The 10,391-nt window shown below is 34.8% G+C and overlaps 1 protein-coding gene across 1 annotated transcript; it reads left to right on the forward strand.

Moving 5' to 3' along the window:
- The first annotated feature begins 3,766 nt into the window (after nt 1-3,766).
- LOC140888881 (translocase of chloroplast 120, chloroplastic) lies at nt 3,767-9,359 on the forward strand. Its single transcript, XM_073296585.1, has 3 exons — nt 3,767-3,946; nt 4,895-8,776; nt 9,017-9,359. The coding sequence occupies exon 2, from the start codon at nt 4,915-4,917 to the stop codon at nt 8,683-8,685; it is 3,771 nt and encodes a 1,256-aa protein (XP_073152686.1). The 5' UTR covers nt 3,767-3,946; nt 4,895-4,914; the 3' UTR covers nt 8,686-8,776; nt 9,017-9,359.
- Nucleotides 9,360-10,391: the final 1,032 nt, after the last annotated feature.

The raw sequence follows: 10,391 nt of genomic DNA on the forward strand, positions 1-10,391 counted from the left end.
CCGTTGAACATGAGATTCGATGGACCAAAATTGGGTACTATAGTCCATTGAAATGTAGAATAGTAACCTTTGGACTTCTTATTTGGGCTTCGACCCTGAAATCAATATCTAACTGACCTAAATTTTAATTCGGGTTGTTTGTTTTGGGCCCAAGGATAAAAGCCTCTTATTGATTTGACTGAGGCGCTTCTTCAAGCCATTTGACAAGGTATCTATATTTAAATTTTTTAAAAAAAAAACCCCAAAAAAATCAAACCAATAAACTCGTCTCACAGATAAATATTTACGATATTGTCGCAACCTATCCAATACATTTTGGATAAAATTATAGAATACAAATAAAATGTTAAAAATTTTAAATCATACAGTTTTTGAAAATGCACCTTATCCATTGCCAAGAGATATAATTTCTATTTGGATAAGCTATAAAAATAAATAGCATAAAGACGCACCAGAGATTAAAAGCCAAATAAATCCAGACTCGCACAGTACAAAAAAACATCAACTAAAACAAAGATTTTTAAATCGGATGTCTCTTTTTTAGTGTACAAGAATTGACATTGTGGCTTGGTGGAAGTTACAATCATTTTAAGTGGTTTTCTTTTTCCTATGCTTGCTTGCTATTGTATTTATTCATTTGTTGCACTTCATTGTTGGGGAAAAAAAATAAAGAAAGAAAGATAGAGAAAGAAAGAAAGTACATTAACCAAACTTTAGTCCTTGTCATATTTTAAGTTCTAATCAGTGTTGTACTTGATATTTCGAAGATGAATTAAAAAACCGAGCTTCTCAAATAATACTAATTTTTTATTATAATTTTTTTTCAAAGGATCACAATATCATCTCTTTTTGGATCATTTTTCAATAAAGAATGCCATAATATTTTATCAGCTTTTTTTTCCAATAATGCGGTCATGAATATTTAGAGAAAAATTTTCTTAATTCATTTTTTTCATATTAAACGTCTTAGGTAATATTATAATTATCTTCTTAATTCGATTTTTTCATATAGGAGTTTGATTAACTTTCTAATATCATTGTGATCATTTTAACATTGAGTTTTTTACTCACTATTTTATTATTGTTGTTACTGAAATGTTTATGTATATCTGATGTCTACTTCTCCTTGTTAGCTCTTTCCCTTTTTTACTCACTATTTTATTATTGTTCTCTCTCTAACAAAAATTTTAATTCTATCTATTATAGCTATAAAATGTATAATTTAAAATTTTGTAATGTATTTTTAAATTAATATGTATTTTTCACTTGTATAATTTATTATTCTTTTAGAAAATCTCAATATGTAATTTTAATAATTAAAAGAAAAGTATAATTTTAAAATTTAATTGCCTAAATTACCTATGAACATAAGATCATACCAAAGAAGGCGATGAACAAAGAATTCTATTAATATATATATATATATATATATATATATATATATATATGAAGGAGCTAATTGCATCCACACCCCCTGTAAAAAGTCTAAAAGGCATAAAACACCCTATGTAAAATTAATAGCATGTTAGGCCCTATGTTTTAAAAAAATTAGCATAAAAACCCCTATGATAGGGTATAAATGTGCCCGAGTTTGTATAACATAGGGGTGAAATGTGCTACATTTTAAAAAATTGAGGGATGCATTAGCCTATTAATATTTCTTAGAGGGTTTTATGACTTTTAAACTTTTCATAAGGGAGATTAATGCAATTAGCCCATATATGAAGTATGGGTAAGAAAAAAGAACTTTATTTTATTTGAAATTGTTGGTCTTATATAACACAATTAATATTGTTCTAGACATGCATGTATTATTATTATTATTATTATTATTATATATATATATATATATATATATATATATATATATATATATATATATATATATATAAAGGATTTCCCCCTTAAACATCATTTTTTCATTTATCGAAATTACCCTTATGTGATATAAATATTAACTCCCTATATATAAAGAATTTCCCCTTAGACACCATCTTTTTATTTACCGAAATTACGATATAAATATTACACTTTTCTTTTTATTTGTCTTTTTTAAATTTCGATATTTCAAATTACCATATTTTTCTCAATTAAATATTATAGATAAGATAAATTGATAAATAAATTTTAAATTTATTTTTACATTATTTTATAAATAAAAAAAATAAATTTAAATATTATCAAAAAAATAATATTTATACATAACATAAAATATTAAATATATTATATGATTTTATACACACGCAACGCGTGTGTGCGATGTCAGCAATTAATAAAATAATAAAGAAAAGAAGTGTTGACAGCATGTGGCAGGAGGTGGCAGCAAGTGTTGGCAAATGAGGCGGTAGATAACAATACATTAAAGCCAAATGTACGATAAATATTGAAAGAAAATTCAATATAGAATTTTCCTTCTGATGTTTGTGCGCGGAGGGGGCTCTATAAATAGAGCTCCCCACTTTCTGAAGAAAGCATCCCAACACAGAGTTCATTTCTCAGTTTAAAGCATTCAAGTAATTTTGAGTGTATTTCTATAATATTTGTGAGATAGGTTTTCTCCTGTATTAAGAGAGTGTGTCTCTTTGAAAACACAGAGAGAGGTTGTAATTCTCCAAATATTATAGTGGAATATTTTGGTCTTGCCCGTGGTTTTTATCCTAATAATTTTTGGGGGTTTTTCACGTAAATCTTGGTGTCTATTTTATTCTTCAATTTTCATAGTTTCTATCTCGTAATGCCGCACCTGGGACCAACATGCGATTATGCTAGTATATATAAAACTTTGTGTATTCTTATAGTATGGACCACGAGTCGACCGACTAATGACTAATAAGACTCATCTCAAATACGGACCTGCTCACAGAAATAGTTTTAAAATGTCACATTTTTTTTTATAAAATTCTTTAAATATAAATTCGGATTAGCGCAATAGTTTGTAAATCGTGTTCATCAAACAAGTCAGACAAAAATATCATCTATTTTATTCACATCTTGTAAATTTTGATGTACCAATATTTGAAAAAGTAGATAAAACAGAGACATTTATTTTTCCATGAGATTCGGTGTAATCTATTTCCTCATGAGGCTACACGAAACGTGCTAAGCATACTATAACAGCTAGGAAAGCGATGGAGGAGGAAAGACATCATGCATATATAGAAATTTGGTTTAATAATTTGAGAAAGTAATCTATTTTGTTATTGTATGTATCTATGTGAACTTATATAAAATTTTAAACATAATCAACGGTACTAGAAAAAAATAAAATATTCCATTTTTTTAATATAATAAATGAATAATTTTCTCCCAAAAAATCCTGAAATTTTCCAAATTACTCTAAAAAAATTTCAAAATACTTTTTAAAAGATAAAAAACTACAAGAGTAGGAGTCAATCTCATGAGATAATTGACCTGAATCGTATATACAATAAAAATTAATATTTTTTTAAATATGATATCGAATAAAAAATCATCTCACAAATTTGATTCCTAGCATGGGCAAAAACCAATTTTCGTGGAAATGCACACAAAGAATTTCCCTATCGTACGGTTCACGCTAGGCTATAGTGTTTAAAGCACGTGATTCTTGATTGGTAATTTCCACATCATCCTGTTCCGCGTCACACCCGATCCCTACCTCCTCTTAAGTCGACGTCACCATGTACATAGATCAGAAGTTTTCACGATAGAACCGAGGGGCAGATTCTCCGCCGTCAGATCAAAACAGAAAGCTCGTTTCAGCCGTCGATCTAGTCTTATCATCAGCTTCAGCAGCCAAAGTTAGTTTCTCAGCTATATATTCAAATACTCGGTAGGTGGAAAAAGCTCTTCCCCCTTCTCTACTGGCGGAGCCATACCCGAATTCTCCTTCTCTCCGAATTTCGAATCGTGTCTCCTGCCTCTGAAAGGCTGTATTTTTACAGCACTGAATCGAATATATCACCTGGTGAGTTTGTTTTATTTATTTATTTTTTTATGGCTCGGAATTTTTTTGATTATTTGGGCATTTTGTTTGCTTCCTCTTGAGTGATGAAAAACCCTAATTATGTTTTGGTCTTAAGATCTGATTTGGAATGCTCCTTTGTGTGCTTATGAACTGTTACAGTGATTATGGTTGAGCTGATGTGCAGAAGGGGTATTATGTTGATATTTTAGTCATTTCGAGTTACATAATAAATGGGTTTTTGATGCTTGTGGTTTTTGGTGTTTTCGGACAGATTTTTGTATCAATTTCACAACCTCGTGTTCAGTGTTTTTTTTTAATGGTGTTATCGATAATTCGGTTTTAAGGTTTTAGCTGTTGTGTTGCTTTTGATTTCTTGTTGATAATCTTTGTGAGTGTGAATACAATATGTTTTATATATGCCTGCATTATGATGGAAAATTACAGAAGCTGATACCTATCTTGTGCAAAACAAGTTCAAATCTGGGTTTATCAAGTTATGTGATCATATAGCCATTTCTGGTACGTGGAACGTAAAGTTCCAAAGATTGTTTCATCTCAATGGTAAAGCAAAAGATTTTGATTTGTATGGTAAACTCGACTGTATATCATATTAATATTTGACTTAAGGAACTCAATATTCTGATGGTATGGACGATTATGCTCTAAAAGGGATAAATTTATCTAGTGAAGAAAAACTGGTGCCCTGCGTTCATCTTGTGTCAAAAAATTATAAAAAAGATATATTTTTATTAAAAGTCACCTAACACGCATATATCGGATTTTACTCAGTGACTAGTGTTGCCTACTACATTAGCGGTTAGGGAGGTTGGCATATGTACCATGGCTATGACTGATTGTCACGTTCCTTTTAAAATTTTTGTCCAGCATTTTGGAGTTTGAGTTATGCTTTCTCAATTCTCACCATTATAAATCCTCTGTTTTGTCTAGGCGTTGGACATTGGTTATTGATGGAAAATGATAATGCTGTTGTTGATGTTGCTAAACCAGAGGAGGCGCTGGGTGTCAAGAGTGAAATATTTGAGCCAACAGTAAAGGACAACGTTGCCTTTAGTATGGACGGATCCAAGGAATCAGATGAGGATGAAGTATTTGAAGAGGCAGTCGAGGCGGAACCCACCATGGTTGATTCAGATAATAGTGTTATAACTGAAGATGAAAAAATTGAATCAAGTGGAATCATGGAAAGCAGCAAGGAAAATACTACTTTAGTCAGTGATGCAGAGGAGGCTGCAAATTTGATGAATGAGAATAATGGAACAATCGATGATGATGTGGTTGAGGATGGGAAAAATGATTCAATGGAAATTGCTGATTCAACTACTTCTGTTACTAAGTCTGACAGTTTGTTGCCTGAATCCCCACGAAATGTTGAGGATGCGGTACCGGATACTGCAATCTCTGTCAAAACTTTGGCTTCTGATGATGCAGAAGACATTGCGGATGCTGGTGCTAGAAAAGAGGGGATACATCAAATGTCAGAACCTCCAGAGGCCAAAGAGTTACAAGGGACTGAGATTGATCCAGAGAAGCCTGACACCAAAGGAAGTATTCACGAGATTTCTGAAATTCGAGATGCTAATGAAGTAAAAGGTGGTGATACTAGTTTGCAGGTTGCTGATAATGGTATACAGAGTGATGCTAGTTTGGTTGGCTCTTTGAATCATAAAGGCATAGAGATTCCCGATACTGATTCCGTGAAAGAACAGGGTAATGATACATCAGTAGAAACTATAGATGCCAATGGATCTATAGGAAGTGAAGTTTGCCCGACGCCAGAGTCGAATGGTGATATTTTACGAAATGACGAACCAAATCTTCTCATAAATGAGCCAGTTACTGTTCCAAGTTCAGATTATCAGGGTCAGCAGATTGAAAGGACTCCAACTAACTCGCTTAGTGGAAATGAAGAGGATCATGCTGGAGAACAAGAACATGGAGGGATGGTAATAGATTCTCAAAGTGTGGATGTTGCAAACTCTGATATTGTGGATGTTGTCCCGGAGGAAAGTAAAGGTATTTATGCTGTGGATGTAAGTCCTGGGGTCTCAACAGCAGTTGTGGAAGGCTCAGAAAAGGAAGGAGTGAAGGTTGGGAAAATGGAAGAATGCTCCTCAGGGAGTAGAGCACAGGAAGTTGGACCCAGTACTAGTATTTCAGCATCATCTGGTAACACATCCACCCCAAGTCTTTCTCCAGTTCTTCCTGCAGTCACCGAGCCACATGCCCTGGTGCAGGAACCTGTTTCCCAGGGTAATTCAGTCAAGGGAACGCAGGAAAACGGGTCTGAAGCAGCCGTTTCTTCTGCAAATTCCATAAGCCCCCAATCTTCTAGTCTCGGTCAAACTGCCTTGCCGGTAGAGCCCGCTCCTAGCAATTCTGGGAATAAAGAACACGGGTCTCGGTCTTCATCTGATATTCCACCAGCCAATAGTAACTTAGCTTCAACTCGTCCTGCTGGCCTTGGGCGTGCTGCACCTCTACTAGAGCCCACCTCGAGGGTTGTCCAGCAGCCTAGAGTGAATGGAGCGGTCTCCCCAATGCAGAATCAGCTTATTGAGGATCCTGCAAATGGAGAGGCTGAGGAATATGATGAGACCCGTGAAAAGCTCCAGATGATTCGGGTTAAATTTCTGCGTCTTGCTTATAGGCTTGGTCAAACTCCGCATAATGTAGTTGTGGCTCAAGTTTTGTATAGATTGGGTTTGGCGGAACAGCTACAAGGGAGAAGTGGTGGTCGTGTTGCGGCATTTAGCTTTGATCGTGCAAGTGCAGTGGCAGAGCAGCTTGAGGCAGCCGGACAAGAACCCTTAGATTTCACATGCACCATCATGGTTATTGGAAAAACAGGGGTTGGTAAAAGTGCAACTATTAATTCCATATTTGATGAAGTTATGTTTGGCACCGATGCATTTCAGTTTGGGACGAAAAAGGTTCAGGATATTGTTGGGACTGTGCAGGGTATAAGGGTACGCGTGATTGACACGCCTGGGCTTTTACCGTCTTGGTCAGACCAGTGCCAGAATGAAAAAATCCTTCGTTCTGTCAAAAAGTTTATAAAGAAAACACCTCCTGATATTGTTTTGTATCTTGATAGATTGGACATGCAGAGCAGAGATTTTGGAGACATGCCATTGCTGCGTACGATCACGGAAATCTTTGGACCATCGATATGGTTCAATGCTATTGTGGTTCTGACTCATGCTGCATCTGCCCCACCGGAAGGTCCTAACGGCACAGCCACTAGTTATGATACATTTGTGACCCAAAGGTCCCATGTCGTCCAGCAAGCAATTCGGCAGGCTGCTGGAGATATGCGGCTGATGAATCCTGTTTCTTTGGTGGAGAACCACTCAGCATGCAGGACTAATAGAGCTGGACAGAGAGTTTTGCCTAATGGTCAGGTTTGGAAGCCACACTTGTTGCTTCTGTCCTTCGCCTCGAAAATCTTGGCTGAAGCAAATACACTATTGAAGTTGCAAGATGGCCCTCCTGGAAAATCATTTGCTCCTAGAACAAGATCACCTCCTTTACCTTTCCTTCTTTCTTCTCTTCTTCAATCAAGACCTGAAGTGAAGCTTCCGTCGGAGCAATTTGGTGATGACGATGATATCATTGATGATCTGGATGATTCCTCAGACTCTGACTCAGAATCATCAGAATATGATGAATTACCGCCTTTCAAGTCATTGACTAAAGCACAGCTGGAAAAGCTGAATAAAGTGCAAAGGAAGGCATACTATGATGAACTTGAATATAGGGAAAGACTTTTCATGAAGAAGCATCTAAAGGAAGAGAAGCAGCGGCGGAAGATGGCAAAGAAAATTCAAGAAGAGGCTAAGAATCTACCTGCTGATTATGGTGAAAATGCAGAAGAAGAGGCCAGTGCTGCTGCATCAGTGCCAGTTCCCATGCCAGACATGGCTCTGCCAGCCTCTTTTGATTCTGATAATCCTACCCATCGATATCGTTCTCTTGATTCCTCCAACCCATGGCTTGTAAGAGCTGTCCTAGAACCCAATGGTTGGGACCATGATATTGGTTATGATGGCATAAATGTTGAAAGATTGTTTGTGGTAAAGGAGAAGGTACCAATATCTTTCTCTGGTCACCTTTCAAAGGACAAAAAAGATGGAAACCTTCAAATGGAACTTGCTAGCTCAGTGAAGCATGGTAAAGGGAAAGCAACCTCGCTAGGCTTTGACATGCAATCAGTTGGAAAAGACTTTGCTTATACTCTACGAACAGAGACGAGATTGAGCAATCACAGGTTAAATAAGGCTTCTGCTGGTCTTTCAGCAACTCTGCTGGGTGATGTTTTGACCGGTGGACTAAAATTAGAAGATAAAGTTCTTTTTGGCAAACGGGGTCAGTTAGTTGTTTCTGGTGGTGCCATGTATGGTCGTGGGGATGTGGCTTATGGTGGTAGCCTCGAAGCAACTCTGAGAGACAAAGACCACCCTTTAGGGAGGTTTTTGTCTACTTTGGGGATCTCTGTCATGGATTGGCATGGAGATCTTGCTATTGGTTGCAACTTTCAGACCCAGATCCCCATTGGACGACACGAAAATTTGGTTGGCCGAATCAATCTTAATAACAAGGGGTCTGGTCAAATGAGTGTCCGACTCAACAGCTCAGAGCAACTTCAAATAGTGTTGATTGGATTAATTCCTTTAGTCAAGAAAATTCTTAGTTTTTCTCAACCTGTGCAGTATGGATAATGATGAAAGTGGATAATCGTATCGACAGCCCTTATGTATTCCAAATTTTCTCTTTGCCTGCAATTCTTTGCAATTTCAGCAACCAACATAGGTATTTATGCCACCCCTTTTTTCTTTTACAGTTGAACATTCCTTAATTATTTCAACTTTCTCTATGTTGAGGAAATGCTAGTAATGTTTAAATTTTCTTCTAATCAGAGTTTATAAACCAGATGCTTTGAATGGATGATCGAATGCAATATGTCTCGTTTGCATCATAGAAAAGGCCCTTCTTATTACACCCGTATTTTCGTCAGTTTTGACTCCATTTCGGTATTTCTTTTCATGTCAGATATTCCCATCTTGTTCGTTGCATAGGTAGAAGCTAGCAGAATTGGCTTCTTCAGGGACGTTGGTCGTTTGGTAGGTCTTGGGAAGATTCAGATATTCAGATCGGAAAAGTCATTGATTACTCGTTAGAGTACTTTCAAGGACAGTTTCTTTCTTGTTTCTCCTCTTTTATCTTCCTTGTAGCTGGATTTTGAGTATGTAAGGTTTTTTACATGTGCTGGACAAAATTTTGGAAGTAGTAGTTATGTTAATTTCATATTTTGTCACATATTTAGACAAGCGATAAGTCTCCTTTTAAGTAATTTCTACATCTATTTTAATCGTTGGTCTACTTTCATGAAATCGGAGATGTGGCTGTTTTGTCTCCAATATTGCTGGCTTTTGTTGTTCTTAAAAAACCATTGTGCATTTGTCCGTGACACTGAGTCAATTTTACTCATATTTATAATGAGAAATGATACTTTTGGGATAAAAAAAAATATATTTTTTTATGGATGACTCAAATTAGAGATCCGTCTCATAAAATTAATATGTGTAATCGTTTCTCATGAATTTTTGTGTTTTATGAACGTTACATAAATAAATTACTATATAATTAACGGTTATATAAAATAGCAGTATACTATTAAGTTATTAAGGCACCGTTTGGTATACGGTATTACTAATATATGTATAACTTATATCATCTCATCCCACGTTTTTTTCGTCATATTATTTATCCATCTATTAATTATTAATTTTACATCACTCAAATCATTAATAATTTATCTTACATCAATCAAATCATTGAATTTAAATTACTATATTTTACCTCTTATAAATAATACTATTGTTTATATTTTATTTATTGTTAAAATGACAAAATGGTCATTAAACATTTTTATATAAAATTTAATCAATCAAATTAAACAAACTATAATCTATCAATCAAATCAAATAATATATTAACTATCATTTCTTATTTATTTTTTATTACATTATATTACTTATCTATTTATTACTTATCACATCACTCAAATCAAACGGTGTCTTTCTTTTGATTATGTTTGTTTGGGATAAAATCCGTAATAAATAAATTTCGAATGTAATTGGACCATTTACTAACAAATAATATAATATAAACTAAAAAAAGGTAGTTATGTATCCAAGAAAATTACGCAAAATTGACTATTTAATGCATACTTTTCATATTAATGTAATCAATATATATCGATAATTGACTGCAACTGATCCGAACCATACGATTTGATTCGGTTTAATAATTTGATTTTGTTGGGTTTGGGCCGTGCTCAATTTCTCAACATCCCTTCAGTGGATAAACCATAAATTGTTACATCTTGTGATACGTCTACTTACAGTAAAACCCGAACTTATCT

Source organism: Henckelia pumila, chromosome 3 (genome assembly GCF_033568475.1).
Source record: "Henckelia pumila isolate YLH828 chromosome 3, ASM3356847v2, whole genome shotgun sequence".
NCBI classification, from domain to species: domain Eukaryota; kingdom Viridiplantae; phylum Streptophyta; class Magnoliopsida; order Lamiales; family Gesneriaceae; genus Henckelia; species Henckelia pumila.